A 23,260-nucleotide genomic window follows, 5' to 3' on the forward strand; every position below is an offset into this window, starting at 1 on the left:
ACCTCACTTTGGACTATTTATGTGCCAAAATCAAGGAATTGAAGAAGTTTTGGGCAATTGCCTGTTTCTCTTTCCAAATATCGTGTTTGTGACTGTTCTAATAAATAAATAATTTACTCTGATGGACAGTATTAGAGGAGACTGTGGTTCATAACTGGGCGAGGTCTACTGTTCACAGAGCTACTAGTCAATTCTACATTGATAAAGGACGATCTGGCAAAGAGCAAAGCGATAAAGAGAGAGCCCTATCCGCTGTGTTGAATGATAGACAAGGATTGCAATACCTTTTGCTAATCAAACACTGCCATTAAAACGTGGACCTCATAATTAAGATGAAATATTTTGTTAATTAAATATGAATTCTACATTGTTAAGAGACGATCTGGTAACAGAGCAAAGTAAGACAGAGATAGCGCTATCGTTTTTGTTGAATGATAGACAAGGATGGCAATACCATTGCTAAACAAACACTGCCATTAAAACGTAGACCTCATAAATAAGATGAAATATTTTGTTAATTAAATATGAATTCTACATTGTTAAGAGACGATCTGGCAACAGAGCAAAGCGATAAAGAGATAGCCCTATCCGCTTTGTTGAATGATAGACAAGGATAGCAATACCTTTTGCTAATCAAACACTGCCATTAAAACATGGACCTCATAATTAAGATGAAATATTTTGTTAATTAAATATGAATTCTACATTGTTAAGAGACGATCTGGCAACAGAGCAAAGCGATAAAGAGATAGCCCTATCCGCTTTGTTGAATGATAGACAAGGATAGCATTACCTTTTGCTAATCAAACACTGCCATTAAAACGTGGACCTCATAATTAAGATGAAATATTTTGTTAATTAAATATGAATTCTACATTGTTAAGAGACGATCTTGCAACAGAGCAAAGCGAGAAAGAGATAGCCCTATCCGCTTTGTTGAATGATAGACAAGGATAGCACTACCTTTGCTAATCAAACTCTGCCAACATGGACCTCACTATATAATATCATAGAGAAACAATAGCATAAGTAGATATCCCATGGTATAGGGAATTTATGTCGCATCTTTTACCGTTATCTCAAGCCGATTACTGTCCATTATTGTCAATTTTTACTGTTTTGTTGGGGCGATAGTGTATGAACGGCACAATTTGAGAGACTACCAGCGTCACTCAGCTGCATAGGAAAGAACTACGTGAACTATCGGCTTGGGATAACAGTAAAAGTTGCGACATAAACGCCCTATACCATGGGATATCTACTTATGCTATCGTTTCTCTAAGATAATATAGACCAAACTGAACTTGTGGATGGTTCCAAGTAGCTACACGGTTTCCCTTTCAACCGGGGGTCTATATCTACTATCCCATTCAACAATCGACATTATTATTTTATTCATGCCAAATCCAATCCCTGCTACAGATTTCCTGTATCTACCAGGCCAATGTAGGGTTCTTTGGTTTTACAAATTCTGTTCTCTATCGTTGACCCACATTGTCGGCGATTTGTTCCTGGAGAAAAATAGGCTAGTACTTCAGTATATTTCCACCTACATATTGGATCAGAAGTTGTTTTAAAGCACAATTGACTAGGTATACTATAGTGAGGTCCACGTTATAATGGCAGTGTTTGATTAGCAATTGTATTGCTATCCTTGTCTATCATTCAACAAAGCGGATAGTGCTATCTCTTTCTCGCTCTGCTCTACAACTATGAAGTCAAAATCAACCTAGTATGAAAAGATGCTTAGTCAATATCACGTTTCAATGACAGTGTTTGATTAGCAATGGTATTTTCTAACATTTTCTATCATTCAACAAATCGGATAGCGTTATCTCTTTCTCGCTTTGCTCTGTTGCCAGATCGGTTTTCAACAATGTAAAAATATAATTAATTAATAAAATATTTCATCTTAATTGTGAGAATTCATTATAATTACATCAATAAACCTGTACCAGCTACCGTCTATAGAAGGCATTGACAAGAGAGGTTCGGTGACATTGTTTTCCTATCTTTCTCCACTGCCATTATAACGTGGACCTCACTATAGCTCATTACTCATTCCTCACTACTTCAAACAACAAAGCGGTTAGCGCTATCTCTTTCTCGCTTTGCTCTGTTGCCAGATCGTCTTTTAACAATGTAGAATAAATAATTAATGAACAAAATATTCCATCTTTATTATGAAAATTCATTATGAAATTATTGAAAAATGAAATTCAATGCTCAATAAAATAATATAATTGATTATTTCAAACGAGAATGAACAGTTAATATTACATCAATAAACCTGTATCAGCTACCGTCTGCAGAAGGCATTGACAAAACAGAGGATCAGCAACATTGCTCTCATATCTTTCTCCACTGCCATTATATCGTGATTTTAATTTGATTGATCATCATTTCATCAAGGTATTTTTTAGAACTATCAATAATTCATTGAATCAATATTTTCAGTGCACCTTGTTTATTTTTTATCAAGCTTGTATGATGTTAATTAATCATTTACCTTGGATTGACAACGTTTTTCTCCACTGCAATTATAACGTGATTATAGTTTGATTAATCATCTTTTCACCGAGTTTTTTTTTTTTTTGAAAACTATCAATAATAATACATTGAATCAATATTTTCAGTGCATCTTGCTTTTTTTGTCAAACTTATATGATGTTAATTAATGATTTATTGTGGATCGGAAACGTTTTTCTCCACCATCTTTCTACACTGCCATTATAACGTGATTATGATTTGATTGGTCATCTTTTCACCGTGGTCTTTTTTGAAAACTATCAATAATAATTCATTGAATCAATATTTTCAGTGCACCTTTCTTATTTTTTGTCAAACTTGTATGATGTTAATTATTTATTTACTTTGGATCGGCAACGTTTTTCCACTGCCTTTCTCCACTGCCATTAAATAAAATAAATAAATAAATTTTTATTGTAATTAAGCAACATTGGCAATAGACAAAGTCAAAACTATACTAAAATTATACAAGTCAGAAGGGTATAAGTTAATGTAATTGAAAGTATATACGATATACATATATAAACACATAAACATAACTACATCTAAAGTAAACCCAGAAGAATTCAAATATTCATCACTATACAAACAACAATTATACCTTGATTATAATTTGATTGATCATCTTTTATCGAGGTCTTTTTGAAAACTGTCAATACCTTGACAATTTTCAGTGCACCTAGCTGATGTTCTATTAAACTTGTAAAGCTGCGTACACATATACGCGCTTCCAACCCGCACCGAGCACGCTCCGCCTTCGTACCGCCCTCGTTCCTCCATCGAACTACAGTCGCTCCGCCCACGCACCCATCATGAACGTTACGGAAGATGTTAGATCTTCTCGCGTTCCCCGGTCGAACCACTGTTGCTCGCCGGTCGATCATCAATCGCTCTGCTGGAGTGACGTTCGGTTGCGGAGCAGAGCGAAAGTCTGTACGCACCTTAAGATGTAAATCATTTACTTATGTAAATTGTAACACCAGTGATTCCATTACAAAAATGTCAAATGTCTCTGTAGAAATAAATAATCATTCACTTTTGTAAATTGGAACACTATTGATTCAATTGAAAAAATGTCAAATGTGTCTGTAGAAATAAATAAACCATATATTTCATACATTTTACAACACAGATAAAGTTATATTTCTCCTTACTTTGTTTCAGAATGACATCAGAAGCATGAAGGTTCCGACTGGTCACCAGCTGTCGGATTAGAGGGCGAACGAATGGCGCAAAATCAGCAACCCACGGTTATCATCACCAAAAATCCAACATGGCTGCCACCTACTAGATCGGCGGAGGGCTGAGGAGGAGGAGGACACCCTCCGGGGGAGGGGCGAGAGCAGGAGGAGGATATCCACCAGTGGAGAACGAGGATATCCACCCCCGCGTACACCATGGGGATGTGCTGCAGTAGGCATAACCCCGAATCGGGTAGGCCGCTAGGTATGTACTGTACTGTCAATTGGTCTTGAATTGTGTATGCGTTTTAGATTGCTGGGGGATTTTCTTGGTGAATGAGTGTTCTCTAAACGAGTGTTTCTTTAACTGAGTTTTCTAACTGAGTCTTTCTCTGACTTTATGTTGAGTGTTTCTCTAACTGAGTTTATGCTGAGTGTTTTCCTAACTGAGTGTATGCTGAGAGTTTGCTAACTGAGACTTTCTCTAACTGAGTTTATTTATTTATCAATCACAATCTACTTAAGGACAAAGAAACATACTACAGTCCAAAACTTCTTTTCATCCCAATTTCATAGGATAAATTGATGAGTGTTCTCTAACTGAGTGTTCCAGGTGCATCCCATTTTCAATATCCGATGTTTGCAAAAATATTGGGAGAATATAGGATATGAATAATAATATATACAGCGTGAGTCATATGTTTGTATGGGGACCTCTCAATAGGTTGGAGACTGTTGTAGATATAATACTGTAACTTTTAGGATAAGCTATTTGTTGAATACTCCACCTTTTGACGTACAACTTAATTTCAACCCCTCATGAGAGGGTGACATAGAGGTTGTAATTCGAATAAGTTAAATGTAAACACCCATTGTGTGGTACATCATTTTAAAGGGCTTTTCAGAACAGGAAAGATGGCGTCAATAAAAATGTTCTATGATACTTGAATCCAAAATGACTTGTATCCAATCATCTCTTACTAGGGTAAGCATTCCTGACTAGCAATTGGGAGGTACCGGGTTCGATTCGCGGGCTGGCAACTAATTTTTGGATAGTAGTTCTCATCGAATTTCCATCTAGCTGTTAACCCTGTTGTCAATGTCTGCAGTAGCAGAAGTCTTCGGGGTGATTTACAGCATTTATTTAGGATTCTCGTTAAATAATAATTATATATCATAGAACAATTTTATTGATGTCATATTTCTTGTTTTGAAAAGCTCTTTGAAATGATGAAGTAATACAATATTGTAGAATGATTGAAATGATTTGAAATAAACACAATGGGTGTTTACATTTGAAATATTTGAGTTACAACTTCTAAGTCAGCCCTTTATGAGGGGTTGAAATTTAGTTGCACGTCAAATGGTAGAGTATTCGACACCAATAACTTATCCTGAAAGTTACAGTATTATATTATCTACAACAGTCTCCACCTTATTGAAGGGTTCCCATACATATGACTCACTCTCTTTAATGCATAAGGCTTGTCATGCACCCATTAGTCAAGACAAGACTAGTCACGTTTAGTCACAATACTTCACATTGCTGCTTATGACGCAACCAACTTATTGAAGGGTTCCCATACATATGAATCAATCTGTTTAATGCATAAGGCTTGTCATGCACCGATTAGTCAAGACAAGACTAGTCACGTTTAGTCACAATACCTCACATTGCTGCAACACATTTACATTTACATGACGCAACACACACTGATTAGTCATTGCAATTAGACATGACTTCATAAGCAACTATGTGAAGTATTGTGACTAAACGTGACTAGTCTTGTCTTGACTAATCGGTGTGTGACCAGCCTAAGGGTCGTCTGTCAGAGAGGACCTAGACTTCTAGCTACGTCCTTGAAAAAGGCAATTATTCAGTTCAATATTCGTAAACAGTCAAGGTCGAAAAAGGCACACAAAAAGTGAGAACCTTCCCACGGTCTTGCAACAATTATTCAACGATATGTTGATGTGAGAACAACTTTTCAACAACGTCAACAGACGAAGTATGCACAACTATTTTAGTTGCTTGGGAAAACTTTCACTATCTCCAGCCGAAACTAGACCATCAGTCTTCATGAACGGCACATGATTAAGCACTAAAGTTAACTGGACTTCTGAACCTTGGCCTTGCTTACTATCTAATTACTTTCTAAGGTGGGAGATGAGAAAGCACTAAACGTATTAATAGTTAACAAGTTAAACAGTAAACGTATTAAACAGTTAACAAGTTGAACAGTTAACAGTTGAACAGTTAACAAGTTAAACAGTTAACAGTTAAACAGTAAACGTATTAAACAGTTAACAAGTTAAACAGTTAACAGTTGAACAGTAAACGTATTAAACAGTTAACAAGCCGGCTACGTCATCAATCTTCACACCATTATATTATTATCGTCTCCATGTCCGCCCCATTCATGTCTTGTTATTTTTTCGACAGTACTTTCATTGTGAATTGCTATCGCGTCCCTTTCATAACTACTTTTTGGTGATGACATTAATCTGTTTTGTAGCCTACAGTGAAAACATAGTGCAGCATAAATAATGAAAAAAAAAATTTGCTTTCCCTTTTTGTTTGACCGATAAATGATTATTAATTCAATCATAAAACTCTTCTAGTTGCCTATTACTCTAGATTTTGTGATAAATAGAAAGCTATTGTTAAGCGAATTAAAGCTTCAGGTGATGCAGACGTATGCAGACAGATGGAGAAGAAATCCCTCCCCAGGTGCTCGAATGTTGCAACGCACACATACGTCCGTCAGTCTCCATATTATGTCTGCTCACGTTTGATTTTTCCTCCTGCATACGTTTATCTGCTGTTGTGTTCGTCCACCTTGAGAGTGCAACATTCCCAGAAAAATAAAAAAAACATGATACCACAGAAAAGAGAGCCTATATTGTTCATTACTTTGTGATTTTATTTCACTTTATGGGCCGATTTCCGAGCCCGGGATTTAGGTAAGTTCTTAGACCAGTTATAGAATAGACACGCTGGGAAGTCTAGCCTCTGAAGCCAACATCTACTGCCATATCGCCCCATCGTGACGTCAGCATCGGATAGAAAACTTTTAGATTGTGTCTATTTCAGATGGAAAGTAAATTATTAAAATGGTAAACTCCCGCTGCGCTCCCGCCGGAATAGACACAATCTGCTATGAAAAACATTATAAACAAACTCTACAGAAAAGTATTCTATCCGATGCTGACGTTAGGATGGGGCGATATGGCAGTAGATGTTGGCTTCATTGACTTTCAGTATGAATGGGGCGTGTCTATTCTATAACTGGTCTAAGGGTAAGTTCTAGACTTTAAATAGCGAAAATTGGGGGTCAGAAAAATTGGAGTCAGAAAATTGCAGCGAAAATTGGAGTCAGAAAATTGGGTTACCAAAACGGAGCCAGTAAATAGTTGCAGCAAAATATATTTTTTCTCATTTCTATAATAATTGGAAACGTTTTTCCTTGATGAATTGAAACATTCCTAAACAATTCAAAATAGCTGAAACTTTACACTATTTTCTCTTTATTTTATTTTGAGTTTAATTGCATGTCTAGTTTTTCGAAATTTAATTTAAACGTGGTTTGCGACTACGCCACGTTTCGGAGAGCTAATCATTTTCTGACTCCAGCTGTTTAAAGTCTAGAACTTGGCCAAATCTCAAGCTCGGAAACCTGCCCTAAGTTATCATTAGCATAGAGAAACGATAGACTAAGAAACGATAGACTAAGAAACGATAGACTTACGCTATTGTTTCTCTATGTCATTAGGTAGGTTTGTAACATTTTTTGTGTATATTTTGTCGGCTAATTGAGTGGATGTTGCAGTTTATCATCAGGGTTACAAGATGCATGAAGTGATGGAGCTGGGGGGGCACATGAACGCAGTGGTGGGGGGAGGAGACCCCCGGTACACCGCCGACCCGAACCGCCCCGTCGGCAGTCTCCAGGTCAAGCGGCAGGGAGTCGATATCATCAGAACGCCCACAACTCCTTGTAAGTCATCAACTCGAAGTGTTTATAATAATTTGATTGTATGGTGGAGTTATTACATTTATTATAAATACGAATATTATAATTATTATTAAACGAAAATCCCAAATTAAATGCTGTAAATCACCCCGAAGACTTCTGCTACTGCAAATATTTACAACAGGGTAAACAGCTAGAAGGAAATTCGATGAGCGCTACTATACAAAAGTTATTTGTCAGCCCGGGAATTGAACCCAGTACCTTCTAAAATTGTAACCATTATAAGATTGGTGAATCATTAGCATTTGAATAATTGCAACATCTCAGTAATTTCCATGTGTAGACTGGCTGGCCGCTATGGCTTCGTATAAAATGAGCACTGCTAACCAGAGATTGTCAGTTTGGTGTAAGGGTAAGCATTCCTGACCGGCAATTGGGAGGTACTGGGTTCGATTCCCGGCCTGACAAAACATTTTTGAATAGTAGCGCTCATCGAATGTCCATCTAGCTGTTTACCCTGTTGTCAATATTTGCATTAGCAGAGGTCTTCGGTGTGAATTACAGCATTTAATTTGGATTTTCGTTTAATAATAAAATTGATGAATCATTAGCATTTGAATAATTGCAATATCTCAGTAATTTTCCATCTATTGTATTTTTAATCTATTATTTTTAAAAAAAGCTACTATTATTCTATTTCATAAACTTGAATGTTATTGTGTTGTATATTGGTGATATTGTTTAAGTCATGTTTTTGGATGGATGATGACAAGGTGGGATAACTTCAATATTGCAAGATTTCAAGTCAAACAGCATTTATTTATTTATTCAACTGTATGTATTCAACATTGGTACCTGCATGAGCTTGAATTTTATGAGTGTGTGATTGGGAGGAATCTGGTGATGTTATGAAATAATTTATTATCAATTATTATTAAATGAAAATCCGAATTAAATGCTGTAAATCACCCCAAAGACTTCTGCTACTGCAAATATTGACAACAGGGTAAACAGCTTGATGGAAATTCGATGAGCGCTACTATTCAAAAATGATTTGTCAGCCTGGGACAATTGATAATTAAAAAAAAAAAGAAATATATTGCATTAAATAGAAATGGAGCTACTTCCTGATGAAAGCGTACTTTGATTCAAAATAGACAGGAGCGGTACATTTTATTGGTGATGAGGTGATTTATGGGGTAGAAACAAAATAGAGGACTTAATTTTGGCTCAAATAAATTATGTGGAACTGACAATATCGTTTTTATTTCACCATAATTTGGAGAAATTCCACAATATCTCTGAGTGTAAATTTTATTAAAATAGAGAACCTTAGTCGAACTAGAAATCAATCTTGCAACAAACTTGGTCCTAATGAATGGTTCAATTGGACAATCAGACAGTCCTCTATCTATAAAATTATCCCAAGTACCGTAGTAAAATTTTTGTAGAATTCAACTGATGATTCATCGTTAAAATACATTTTTGTTCCTAATCAGTTCAGCAGTATCCTATTATATTAAGTGAGCAATTTCTGTATGAATGAAAAAGACTAAGAAATTGTCAAAAAACCACTGATTTATTGATAATTAGAAAGACCGGTTTCGGTTATTACACCATTGTCAATCTCTGATAAACTCAATCTCAGTTTATCAGAGATTGACAATGGTGTAATAACCGAAACCGGTCTTTCTAATTATCATAAATCAGTGGTTTTTTGACAATTTCTTAGTCTTTTTTATTCAATATGAATAATTACCACAATATCCACTTCTCAACTACACAAAAAGTGAAAAAAAAAATTCTGTATGCATTTATTTATGTTCGTCCAACGGATCATTCAATTAGCTGATCTCAAGAAAAATATTATCCGCAAGAAATTAATAGTCATGATCAAAAAATAGAAATAGGATTGAATATGAGTTGAATGGATTTAAACAAAACTCAATATCAATTATTATGATGCTATTAGTGTAGAATAGTACATAGTATATTAACTAATATTTTAGCAAACATAGTATATCATTCTAAATAAAAACCATAAATATATTAAATTCTCCTCTTTTGTAATAAATTTTCCATGCTTTTGTACTCCAGAGCAAAGCTCGGTCCCCAGATATTTTTTTCTTTCAAATAAAGAACTGAGAATAATGGTTTAGCAGATGGATTTGAGTAATAAATTTATATTCAATCATATTGTATAAATTTGTACCGTATTGATATTTAATACATATTATATTATTCAAAATTACATAGCTTAGGTACTTAATTATATTGAAAATACAATAAAGACTATAGAGTACACTTTTCATTTTATCAAAACACAAATTTGATAAAATAAGAAATGTACTTGATAACTTCTATTTTGTTTTAATCATTTCAGCAGCCCAAAATAGAAAAGTGAGTATAATATGTTATTCTGTTCAAGCCGATAAAATCTTTAATCAGAAAGAATATTCTCCTTGACTAGAAGGCTAAATACAAGGAAGATGACAACCAGGAACATGGCGGACCTGCCAAAAGATCTTGTTGTCACAGTGATTAAATTCATGTATTGAAAAAAATGACTGCCAAACGTTCTTTTTAATAGCAAAAAGGTGATTGAATACAAGGATCCAGGTTGAGATGGATTATCCAAATTAAAATTCATTTATTATTTGCAAAATATTGGAAAGTAATCTTTACAAAATTCCAGTTGATTATAAACATTGGTCTATCAAATCTTTTTTCATTGCGTATCAAGCCAGATCTTCTGAATTATCTGTGAATCAAAATCTTATTTTTGTTACAGTTCATCCGAATTGCTCAAGAAGTCGAATAGTGGTTGCCATATACAACTATCAGGCCAGAGAAACTGATGATGTGTCGTTTGTCAAAGGAGATCGGATGGAGATTATCAATGACAGGTAAGAAGTCCTATTATTTCACAAAATATTATTATACTAGTAGTTCTGGGAACAGTAGAACTCACGCAGTATTCTCATCCACAAGTACCTGATTGAAACTATAGACCTTATGGAAATACAGCAATAGACTGGCTTCTCCACATCTGTGTATCACTTGTCAGCTGATTTATGATGAATAATTCTATAGTCTGATTTTACTCTAATATTGGCGTATGAAGGAGCTCCTTTTTCCTTTTATTTATCCTTGAAATGCAAAATTTCAAAAAACCTTGTATATACGTCGACGCGCAATTAAAAAGGAACATACCTGTCAATTTCATGAAAATCTATTACCGCGTTTCGCCGTAAATGCGCAACATATAAACATTTAAACATTAAATGCCAAACCGTCGACTTGAATCTTAGACCTCACCTCGCTCGGTCAATTATCTTAAATGAAGTAAAAACAAACATATATCATCAAATTCTACAGTTTTATTTGGTAAAGGACCATTCGACAGTGACTCAGTCGAAATTTTATCTTGAAATGTACCGTATGAAATTAGGGCTAGGGCTACTTATTTTATTATTATATTAATACTTGCTGGTTACTGGTTTAAGGTTTTCATGCTAATAACTCATCAAGGAATAGACAAACAATCAGACATAACAGTTTGTCTTCCAATGTAATGAATCTAAAATAAAATGATTAGAATCATTAAAATGATTGAATATCAAGCTTTTGAAAGCTGAAATCAAACTGAATATCAAGAAAAGTGAGTATTTTTTTATTCTATTCAAGACAACATAATCTATATCAATACATATTTTAAATGTAATCTTCGATCAGAAAATGAATATCCCATTTGACTATAATGAGGTCTACGTTATATTGGCAGTGGAGAAAGATAGGAGAACAACGTCGCCGATCCTCTGTCTTGTCAATGCCTTCTACAGACTGTAGCTGATACAGGTTTATTGATGTAATATCAACTGTTCATTCTCGTTTAAAATAATCAATTACATTTTATTAAGAAATAAATTATATTTTTCAATAATTTCATAATGAATTTTCATAATGAGGATGGAATATTTTTTAAATAAATTATTAATTCTACATTGTTAAAAGACGATCTGGCAACAGAGCAGAGCGAGAAAGAGAGCGCTAACCGCTTTGTTGTTTGGAGTAGTGAGGAATGATTAATGAACTATAGTGAGCTCTACGTTATAATGACAGTGGAGAAAGATAGGAGAACAACGTCGCCGATCCTCTGTCTTGTCAATGCCTCCTATAGACGGTAGCTGGTACAGGTCAATTGATGTAATTATTAATGAATTCTCACAATTAAGATGAAATATTTTATTAATTAATTATATTTCTACATTGTTGAAAACCGATCTGGCAACAGAGCAAAGCGAGAAAGAGATAACGCTATCCGATTTGTTGAATGATAGAAAATGTTAGAAAATACCATTGCTAATCAAACACTGTCATTGAAACGTGATATTGATTAAGCATCTTTTCATACTAGGTTGATTTTGACTTCATAGTTGTAGAGCAGGGCGAGAAAGAGATAGCACTATCCGCTTTGTTGAATGATAGACAAGGATAGCAATACCATTGCTAATCAAACACTGCCATTATAACGTGGACCTCACTATAGAATGTGTATTTAAAAAATATAATACAGTACCCTTTTTTGAAATTGATAAAATAATAGGTAGATTAAAAATACTAATTATTTTATTAATCTCAAAAAAGGATAGGTCTACTATAATTTTATTCTATAAATAGAAATAAGTAGCATGAATCTCATACATTTTGAGAAGATCTAGAATGTGATATACTGTTTTGATCTAAAGATGCCATATCTATTATAAATACCGGGTGTTTCAAACAGAATGACCCAATTTTAAACAGTTATATTTATTTAAAAAAATGGTGTAGACAAACCAATTGTACATCAAATTACTCAAAGAAGTATCAAGTTTATGATGCTGATTATAAGTGTTCTATGTGCCCTCCTTTTGAGGCTCGGACGACATCTAGACGGTAGCCAAATTCATCCAGACTGTTCGCAAGATGTTTTCTCGGACTGAAGCTACTGCATCAGTTATCTTGGTTTTTAGCTCCTCAATATCAAGTGCTAAGGGAGGAACAACGATAAAGATCCTGTTTATGTTCCTCCTATAGTGTTTAGGTGTTACTCCCTATGTTTATCTTCCTCACTTGATATTGAGAAGCTAAAAACCAGGATAACTGATACAGTAGCTACAGTCCAAGAAGACATCTTGCGAACAGTCTGTGATGAATTTGGCTACCGTCTAGATGTCGTCCGAGTCTCAAAAGGAGGGCACATAGAACACTTATAATACATCAGCATAAACTTGATACTTCTGTGAGTAGTTTGATATAGAATTGGTTTGTGTACACCATTTTTAAAATAAATATAACCACTGATTTATTGATAATTAGAAAGACTGGTTTCGGTTATTACACCATTGTCAATCTCTGATAAACTACAACTAAATACAAGAGCAGCAGAATTTCGACCAATAGCAGTACTCGCCTACTAGTATAAATTCTGCTGCTCTTGTATTTAGTTTTAGTTTATCAGAGATTGACAATGGTGTAATAACCGAAACCGGTCTTTCTAATTATCAATAAATCAGTGGTTTTTTGACAATTTCTTAGTCTTTTTCATTCAATATGAATAATTACCACAATATCAACTTCTCAACTACACAAAAAGTGAAAAAATAAATATAACCGTTTTAAATTGGGTCATTCTTTTTTTAACACCCGGTATATATCAATATTTGATACAACCAGCCAAATAATGAATAAATAATAATTTTATTTGTAAAAGAGCAATCATACACTTACAGGTACAAATACAAAATAGATAGACGGAATGACACTTGACACTTAATTCAAAATTTCAATAAAAGCATGACAGACTTAATAAATGATGGGAGTTCATGATAGAATAGGCCTATTCAATATTTTTTTAATACTGTAATGTATTTGTCTTGCCTGATTTTAACGACGAATCACTCAGGCTAATGGATTTTGTGGAAGAACATGAACAATTAAAATATTATCCTCATAATTTGTCTAGTTTTGATGATGAATGATTATATTTATTTTGAGAAAAAGGATTCAGGATATTTGTTTTATTCCACAAAATTAGTCAACCCAGGCATAATTTTAGGTGTTCGTGCGTTCAATTGACGTGGAAGATCAAAACATGGATGAATAATAAGAACGGGAAATAATTAAGGACTGAAACTTTAATGTTACCTAAATTTGGGAGAGAAATAGTACAAGGTATTCTCAGTTTTTTTCTCCCGATCTGTGCTCCATTGTAAAATGAATAAATAAAGAATAATGTTAAAGAAATAATGTTTGTGAAGTGGACAACTATAAGATTTAACCTATTTCGGACTATGTGTGACGTTATCCAAATTTGGGAGAGGAATAGCACAAGGTTACCTTATTTTTTCCTCTTCCTATCATTTTGATGATGTACTTATTGTATGAATCAATTAATAAAAAAGAAAACCTTACAAATTCAAAGAAATAATATGTTTCTATGGAAAAAATCAAACATACAAAAATTAAACACTTGGAAATAGTGAGCTACACAAGTTCTAAACTTGGAAACTTGCCTGTGTTATTTAGCACTTGGGGGTATCACATCCCAGAGTAGACAGTTAATTTTGCTGACTTTCCAATAAGAAACTGTTTTTATACTAATGATGAATATTTTGCCTTCAATATGGAGAATTTTTAAGACAATGATGTGATGATTTCTTGTTGTTTTTATGTGGTACTAGCAGGTAACCCGTGCTTCGCAAGGGTCTTTCTAAAAACTTGACATAATGAAATCTAGAAGAATTCAAAATAGGCCTATGTACAGTGAGTCATCATTCTATCAGGGCTCGAATAATTTTGAAATTTTTAATTAAATAAGATGAGAGAATATAAAATTTCTTTAGTATAACAACACCTTCATTGAAAGACATGTAACTGCATGCGTTTTCATATTGCCGATACAGCATTGATGAAACTGTAGATGTTTATTTAGCATTTGTCTCCAAAATTTTTCTAGCTGAAAAATTTATAATCCATGCCACGTGTAGGCCTAAACATTGCATCAGGAAAACGAAGTTTCAAAAATATGTTTTTCAGGTAGAAAGCAATATAGAAACAGATGTTCCTTTTTTAATTTTGACCATATGATTTGGTGATTTTTCAATGAAATCGAATGTACCATTAATGAAATTTAAACATTAATTCTGAAAAATCTTAAAGGAAAATTTAAATTTGGGTTCCAGGGCACGAGATTGATATTTTTAGAATCTATGTGCAAATTTGAGATCTAAATCATTTCCCGTTTTTTTTCCGGTATGCAATCCACAAGTTGACATGTTTTGATGCGACAAACGACAAACACAACCCTACTCTCTCTTATTATATAGATATTAATCAAAACCAATCAATTCCATACAGTCATGTTTTCCAAGTGTTCAATGTTCAATGCTCAATCTGTGTTATCCATTGCCAGTATGATAATTCTAAAAACGTGTCAGTGGTACCAACGTCAACAAGTAAGATTAAGTACCAAAAGGTGGAACGCGAGTGTGCGATATGAATGCCATATGTTGACTTGAGACTTTTGTACCACAATGGGAAATTCATCACAGATGATACTAATGTTATAAGTCAACTCAAGACATTTGTACCATTCTGTGAAATTTCTTTATATCATGATGTGAGATGTGACTAAAATATCATCATCAATAACTCAGGTAATATTGATAGTAGACTTATGCCGTTTGTACCATCTGAAAGCCAATTTTTTTCTACATTTTCCTATTGACATAACTCATTTTGACCAAAAATTGACTTAACACCTTTGTACTGCCGACCAGAGATATGTAATGATTTGTAATTTTTTATATACAAATAAATTTGTATTTTCTATACAAATTGTAATTTGTCTTTGGCAATAATGGATTTTGATCATGATTTGACTGATCAGTAGCACATTGACAGTCGAAGCCCAATTAAATTCACATAGGTGTGAAATTCATTTATCCATTCAAGATACACAATTATCTATTAAAATAATGTATGATATTAAAAAAATACCCCAATACTATGTTATAAAGGAGGAAGAATTATAAAACTGCGTTTACACCAAATTTATTAACAAAATGTTTATTTTTCCGTCCTAATAGATTCCATATTAGATTGAACATAACTTATATCATACACATGATGTGCATATCTGTTTGTCAAGTTCCGTTCAATCTAATAGAATCTATAAAAATTAAGTTATCAACATTTTGTTAATATTGAATGAAAAAGACTAAGAAATTGTCAAAAACCACTGATTTATTGATAATTAGAAAGACCGGTTTCGGTTATTACACCATGGTCAATCTCTGATAAACAATGTTTAACAGTTTATCAGAGATAAACAATGTTTAACAGTTTGTCAGAGATTGACAATGGTGTAATAACCGAAACCGGTCTTTCTAATTATCAATAAATCAGTGGTTTTTGACAATTTCTTAGTCTTTTTCATTCAATATGAATAATTACCACAATATCAACTTCTTAACTACACAAAAAGTTTTGTTAATATCTTTGGTGTAAACGCAACTTAATGAAAATGATTGAGATGTGGTACACCCCATTGTTATATATTCAAAGCTGAATAATACATTCAATACATCCACGTAAACATTCCAATATACTGCAATAATACCAATGAATTCGTTTAAACTTGCATGTTCCTCCAGCTTTGCGAAAACAATAAATAAAACAGACGGGATCCTTGAAATGAGCTTGGCCTTGCTGCAGGGGAATAAAACAACCCAATCAGAAAAACGAATGCTAATTGAAAACAAAAATTCCAAACTTAGTTTGATTTCATGTCAATAAGCAAGCATTCCTTATTATTACAGCAAATGTTGATACATTCTTCCGTGATATTTTTACCATTTCAAGTAATAGGGGTGAGAATATTTCCCTTTTTTCTTTCTCTAACACCAGCCGTCAGGCTCGCTTCGCTCGCCATATCCGTCTAGCCAGGGGGCTCCGCCCCCTGGACACCCGACTGGATCGTCCAAGAATGAGATCGGCAGGCTCGCTTCGCTCGCCTGCATTTTTCATTTCAGCATTTTTATCATATGTTAGGACAATCCAGTCGGGGGTCCAGACTAAACGTCTGGCTAAACGGATATGGCGAGCGAAGCGAGCCTGACGGCTAGTAATATAATATTCCCAGGATTGAAGTAGCAGTGCCCAATCAAGTTTTCCGCGATAAATGCATTTAAATCTTCAACTTGGTGCCAACCTAACAAAGTCACTCAACTTAATGCCAACCTGACAAAATTATTAATTTAGTTGCCACTTAACAACTGGTTCGAAGAGGTACTCTATCTAGATTATAGTTCTATAGTACCATATGATATGGAAATTTCAATTATAATAAGAGATTGGGAGAAGAAGAATATACATGCTAAAAGACGAACTTTAAACCCTTAAAAACAACCCTTAGAGTTAAAATATTGCCAAAAGATTTCTTAGTGCGCCTCTAAAGGCCAACTGAACATACCTACCAAATTTGAACGTTTTTGGTCCGGTAGATTTTTAGTTTTGCGAGTGAGTGAGTGAGTGAGTGAGTCAGTCAGTCAGTCAGTGCCATTTCGCTTTTATATATATAGACAGACTCCTTGTTTCATCATTTTTACCAAAGGCAACCATTGTGTATCTGAAGAGAAGGATACAAACTTTTCATTTCTCTCTCTCATTTAGTGAGGTCCACGTTATAATGGCAGTGGAGAAAGATAGGAGAATCATGACATGAATCAGTATCATGACATGGGAATTATTTTATTTCAAAAAGAATATATCTTATACAAAGTAGACGATTTAAATAAAAGGGTACGACATTTTTTGATTTGAACCAATTATAGAGGTGGTCATTGAAAAGTATTCGTTGCTATAGTGAGGTCCACGTTATAATGGGAGTGGAGAAAGATAGGAGAACAAAGTTGCCGATCCTCTGTCTTGTCAATGCCTTCTATAGACGGTAGCTGATACAGGTTTATTGATGTAATATCAATTGTTCATTCTAGTTTAAAATAATCAATTATATTTTATTAAGCAAGAAATTTTATTTTCCATAATTGGATTAAATATTTTGTTCATTAATTATTAGTTTTACATTGTTAAAAGACAATCTGACAACAGAGTAAAGCGAGAAAGAGATAGCGTTATCAGCTTTGTTGAATGATAACAAGGATAGCAATACCATTGTCAATGAAACACTGCCATTATAACGTGGACCTCACTATAAAACTCATATTTTTATCATTCTTACCAAAGACAGCCATAATGTATCTGTAGAGAAAGATTTTAACTTCTTAATTTTCTTCCTCACTCTACCACGCATCCCCTTTCTTTCCTAATTCAGTTCTTTTTGTACACCCTTTTCACACTCATATGCCTCTAACATTTTCATATTCATCCTTTCACTTGAAAGGTTAAACCCTTCATCACACGGACCCAAATTTTGAAGGTCAGGTGCAAGGGTCAAAATGATAAACCAACCCATCATTCTTTGTAAATATCACAAATTGAGATTTTTTCATTTTTATATCCCATGTATGACTCATTATAACCTCCAATTCTTCAATATATTATATATTATTATATTATTTATTCAACAAAAATATTCACATTTCAATGTATATACAACATTAAGCCACGGGATAAACCCAAAACGGCTTACATTAAAATACATAATTAACGAAAAACAGTTCAAGCTTGGTAACAAAAATCAAATTATACTATCTCAATTTTAAGATACATTTATTTTTAAATTCCGGTGAAGAATCTCTATTAATGTCACAATTTTCAAACATTCTCAATATAAATAATGTATATCACTACCTATAGTAATGGTCACATCATCTCTATTATTGAATAAATAAAATGTTCATTTCCCAAAAAAACTAAAACTACAACATCAATTACACAAAATATTAGATAAAATACAATATTACATACAATAGTTAGTTACAAAAAATTCTTATAATGTGTTCTCTACTGGTTTAGTTTTTCTGTGTGGAAATTGACCTACTCCACTATGGCGTACCATTTTCTAGAGTAGGTAGGTATTATCATAGAGAAACAATTCCGTAAGTAGATATCCCATGGTAAGGGGAATTTATGTCGCAACTTTTACTGTTATCTCAAGCCGATTACTGTCGATTATTGCCAATTTTTACTGTTTTGTTGGGGTGAGACTTCATGAACGGCACAATTTGAGAGACTACCAGCGTCACACAGCTGCATGGGAAAGAACTACATGAACTATCGGCTTGGGATAACAGTAAAAGTTGCAACATAAACGCCTCATACCATGGGATATATGCTATCGTTTCTCTATGGTATTATACTTATGCTTTTTTCTGTATATATGATGATGCCTATAAAATTGTGTAGTTGATACCTTGTATCAACCAGAACTCAACATCTAGTAAAATTTCTATTCAAATTATATTCAATCCAATTCACAATATTCACAAATCATGAGAAAAAATATAAAAATCTAAACAAGATTACAATAATAAGCTAACATTATAAAGTACATAATAATCTAATTATTAAACAATAACTCCAGACAAGGATCCAAACATTCTAAACCAGGACTAATTTGTGAATTAGGATTAAAAAATACTGCTTGCTGAGAGTTCAATACTCTGCGTCTCCGAGCAGGAATGAATATCTAATAATTTATAAATTTATAGAGAAGTGGAAAATAGAAAAAGAATTAAGAAAGGAAATTAACAACCAATCACTCACATATTCACACTAACCATGCTCACTTTACAATTCCAGCTCACTTTCCCAAATGCAAAACCACCATTATCAGAGTATTTTAACTGTATTTTAACTATGAAACCACATTGAATAAGGTCTCTAGATAGTCAGGCATAAGACCTCTAAGCCATCTAAGAAGTTTGTTTAAAAACAAGTCAATTTGTGTTCTCTTACAAACAAAAACATTTTGTGTTCTCTTAGTTTGAAGAGGAATAAAATTCACAGAAGAAGTCTTTACAAACATAACAACTTTGTAATCTATACTAAATTCATGTTGTAAATGACACTGATGTAATATAATTGTTAGAATACTAAGGCAATCCTTGTGGTTTTCTTTCTTCCTAATTTAGATATTGACCTATGTAATTTATGTTGAAAAATTTCTTATTTAGGACTGCTTGTATGAAGATACCTACAAATTTTATCATGATAGATTATACTATCAAATATCCTAAAAAATTAGGCAATTAAGCAGCTCTGGGTCCTATTTCCAGATCATTTTGTATCCTTCTTACTAAATAATTGAAATTATGTATTTTTACTTTAATATAAATAAATTTTCTATAAAATGTATGAATACAGGGCTACTTTCTTTAATTTATAAAATAGAACTATAGTACCCTTAAAATAAATAAAATAATAATAATTTATAATTTGTATTCTTATTCTATTATTTTATAATTATAAAGGATAGGTACCTACTATAATTCTATTTTATAAACATTTTCATAATTTATTGAGCAATAATATTACTTGAATCACTTTGGAATATTACCATAAGGAAACAATAGCGTAAGTAGATACCCCATGGTTATGGGCGTTTATGTCGCAACTTTTACTGTTATCTCAAGCCGATTACTGTCGATTATTGTAGATTTTTACTGTTTTGGCCGGGTGAGATTGTATGAATGGCACTATATGAGAGACTACCAGCGTCACATAGCTTTATGGGGAAGAACTACGTGGACTATCGGCTTGGGATAACAGTAAAAGTTACGACATAAACACCCTATACCATGGGATATCTACTTAAGCTATTGTTTCTCTATGATATTACTGACATTATGATAGGAAATTTTCACAAAATAAAAACATAAGACCTACCTAAAACTAAACTACCTAGAACCCAGATAATATTTCAGATTACAGACTTTACAATTATTCATTGTACGAATCAATTTTATTCTTCATTAATTCATACAATAAGTACATAATCTAAATGATAAGGAGAGAAAAAATAAGGTAACCTTGTGCTATTCCTCTCCCAAATTTAGATAAGGTTACACATAGTCCGAAATAGGTTAAATCTTGTAGTTGTTCACTTCACAAAATTTTCAGTCTTCAATTATTTCCACAACGTAGATTTTTTAATTATAATGTTTAAGATTTAATATTTATTTTATTATTATTTAGCGTATGGCATATACACAACAAATATGTAGCTCATGAGTCTCAAATGCCTACATATACACTGTATATTCCCAATTTATTTGAGATGTTGTGTAGTTTTCGGTCAGGAGAAAATAAGTTTGTCTGACCGCCATCATTTGTTAGTCTATTCAGCGTTACCCAATGTGCACCATGGAGGCGAACTAGCGTTACACATATTTAAGTTAAAAATCTGATTGCTGGAACAATTTAATAAAACCGAGATTAGGATTTAATAAAACCGATACAATAAAGTACCTAATGGAAAAAAATAAAAATCATTTGAGTTTTTTGAGCTTAGAAAATTAGTTTTCTCAATATCTCACTTACTCCTCATAGTCTATTTTATTCTTTATTATTTATTCATACAATCAGAGCATCAGAGCATCATCAAAATGATAGGGAGAGGAAAAATAAGGTAACCTTGTGCTCTTCCTCTCCCAAATTTAGTTAAAGTTACACATAGTTCGAAATAGGTCAAGATAATAATCAATTATGATGCTCATAAGATTTAATAAAACGGATATAATAGAGTAATGTATAAAAAATAAAGATCATTTGAGTTTTTTGAGATTAGAAAAATGAGTTTTCTCAGTATCCTACTTACTCCTCATAGTCTATGTTATTCTTTATTATTTATTCATACAATTAGTACATCATCAAAATGATAGGGAGAGGAAAAATAAGGTAACCTTGTGCTATTCCTCTCCCAAATTAAGATAAGGTTACACATAGTCCTAAATAGGTTAAGTCTTGTAGTTGTTCACTTCACAAAATTTCTCATAGAGAGGTTTTTATCATATAATATGGTACAACTCTTACTTTCCAGTGCTGCAGAATATGCATGTCCGGTCTAAAAAATGTACTTTGTGAGAATAATCAAGGACAATTTTGTGAAGTGAAAAACCACAAGACTTGACCCATCTCTGACTATGTGTAACCTTTTCTAAATTTGGAAGAGGAATAGCACAAGGTTACTTCATTTTTTCTTTTTGATAGGGAGAGGAAAAATAAGGTAACCTTATTGTGCTATTCCTCTCACAAATGTAGATATAGTTACACATATTACACGAAAATCCAAATATTTTTCAAATAGATTCAAATAATAAATTAAAAGAATATCTCAGTAATGTCCATCTGTACTCATAATTCATCATTAATATCGGGGATCGAGCTTCGCTCTGGAGTACAAAAGCATAAAAAAATTATTACGAAAGAAGAAATTATAATAACACTCATACAGAAATGTTCTATCTAATCACAGTAAATTGAGATTAATTCCCAGAGGAATGCAAAAATTCTCCTCACAAAGGCCCAGTTGCACAAAAGCCGGTAAAATATTAATCCTGATTAACTTCACGTGAACGAAATCAGAGAAAACCACTTCAAAAAGATGGATCTACTGGAATTAATCAGGATTGAAAATAACCCGGCTTTTTTGCAACCGGCATTAAGTACCTGATTGAATGATTACAAAAGTTCAACAGCTGAGTCATAATTTTTGACACAGTTCCACACACATGAACTCGCTCACTCTCTTCCATCACCAACAGACGACGAAATAATTATTATCAGCTGTTTTTCCAAGGATGAATAATAATTATCCTCTTAATGTCCTTCAGCGAGTTTTCACAGGGATGAGACCTAGTGCAATCGAATCTTTATATTATAAACCTACTATGTTCTGAATTTCGTGAGAATCGTTAGAGCCGTTTTCGAGATCCGGTGAAATACAAACATACAAACATCTAAACATCCAAACATCTAAACATATAAGCAGAAGTTGCTCGTTTAATAGTATAGGATTGTAATCATACTGTTTTCATAATTTATTTCATATCCCACACTCAACTAAGCACAGCCCACAATACCTCAATCCTCCCCATGCATGCAAATTAATTCAAATTCAAACCATTCAGCATAAGCAGTAGCGCTAATGTTTGCTTTTTATAGATGCATCGTTGAAGAGTCCGAAGCGATTTGGTGTCCAGGTATAGAATAGCCGGGAGGGGGGGTTGAGGTTCAAGAAAATAAGCGCTCAATTTATGCAGGACAAAATACTTCCTAGGTGCCCTTTCCTGATTTCTATATAATTTTTTCATCGGGGTGGGGGTTGTTTGTAGGAATGGCTCATGTTTTAAATGGAGGCGGATGTCAGATTTTTAAGCATCACTCACCCTTTTTATTCTCTACCTTACCACCCTTTCTCTCACTCTCTCACTCTCTCTTTCTCCCTTTCTCGCCTTTCTTTACTCTCCATCCGAAGAATGGACATTGATATGTCCAAAGCTCCGCCAATTTATGTAGATGCATAACAATATGATTATTATCTATAGTTATTATATTACAAATTGCTTT

The 23,260-nt window shown here is 33.4% G+C and overlaps 1 protein-coding gene across 3 annotated transcripts in view; it reads left to right on the forward strand.

Moving 5' to 3' along the window:
• The window catches only part of LOC111047541 (tyrosine-protein kinase Src64B), a 259,140-nt gene that overhangs the window by 193,931 nt on the left and 41,949 nt on the right, over nucleotides 1–23,260 (forward strand). For 2 of the 3 annotated variants that reach the window (XM_039429270.1, XM_039429268.1), the window contains exons 3-5: nucleotides 3,694–3,975; nucleotides 7,541–7,708; nucleotides 10,476–10,590. In XM_039429270.1, coding sequence (XP_039285204.1) covers nucleotides 3,927–3,975; nucleotides 7,541–7,708; nucleotides 10,476–10,590 — 332 coding nt within the window. In that variant the 5' untranslated portion in view covers nucleotides 3,694–3,926. The remainder of the gene's footprint in view (nucleotides 1–3,693; nucleotides 3,976–7,540; nucleotides 7,709–10,475; nucleotides 10,591–23,260) is intronic. The other variant, XM_039429271.1, reaches the window with a different exon arrangement.

The sequence above is a fragment of the Nilaparvata lugens genome, chromosome 5 (assembly GCF_014356525.2).
Source record: "Nilaparvata lugens isolate BPH chromosome 5, ASM1435652v1, whole genome shotgun sequence".
NCBI lineage: Eukaryota > Metazoa > Arthropoda > Insecta > Hemiptera > Delphacidae > Nilaparvata > Nilaparvata lugens.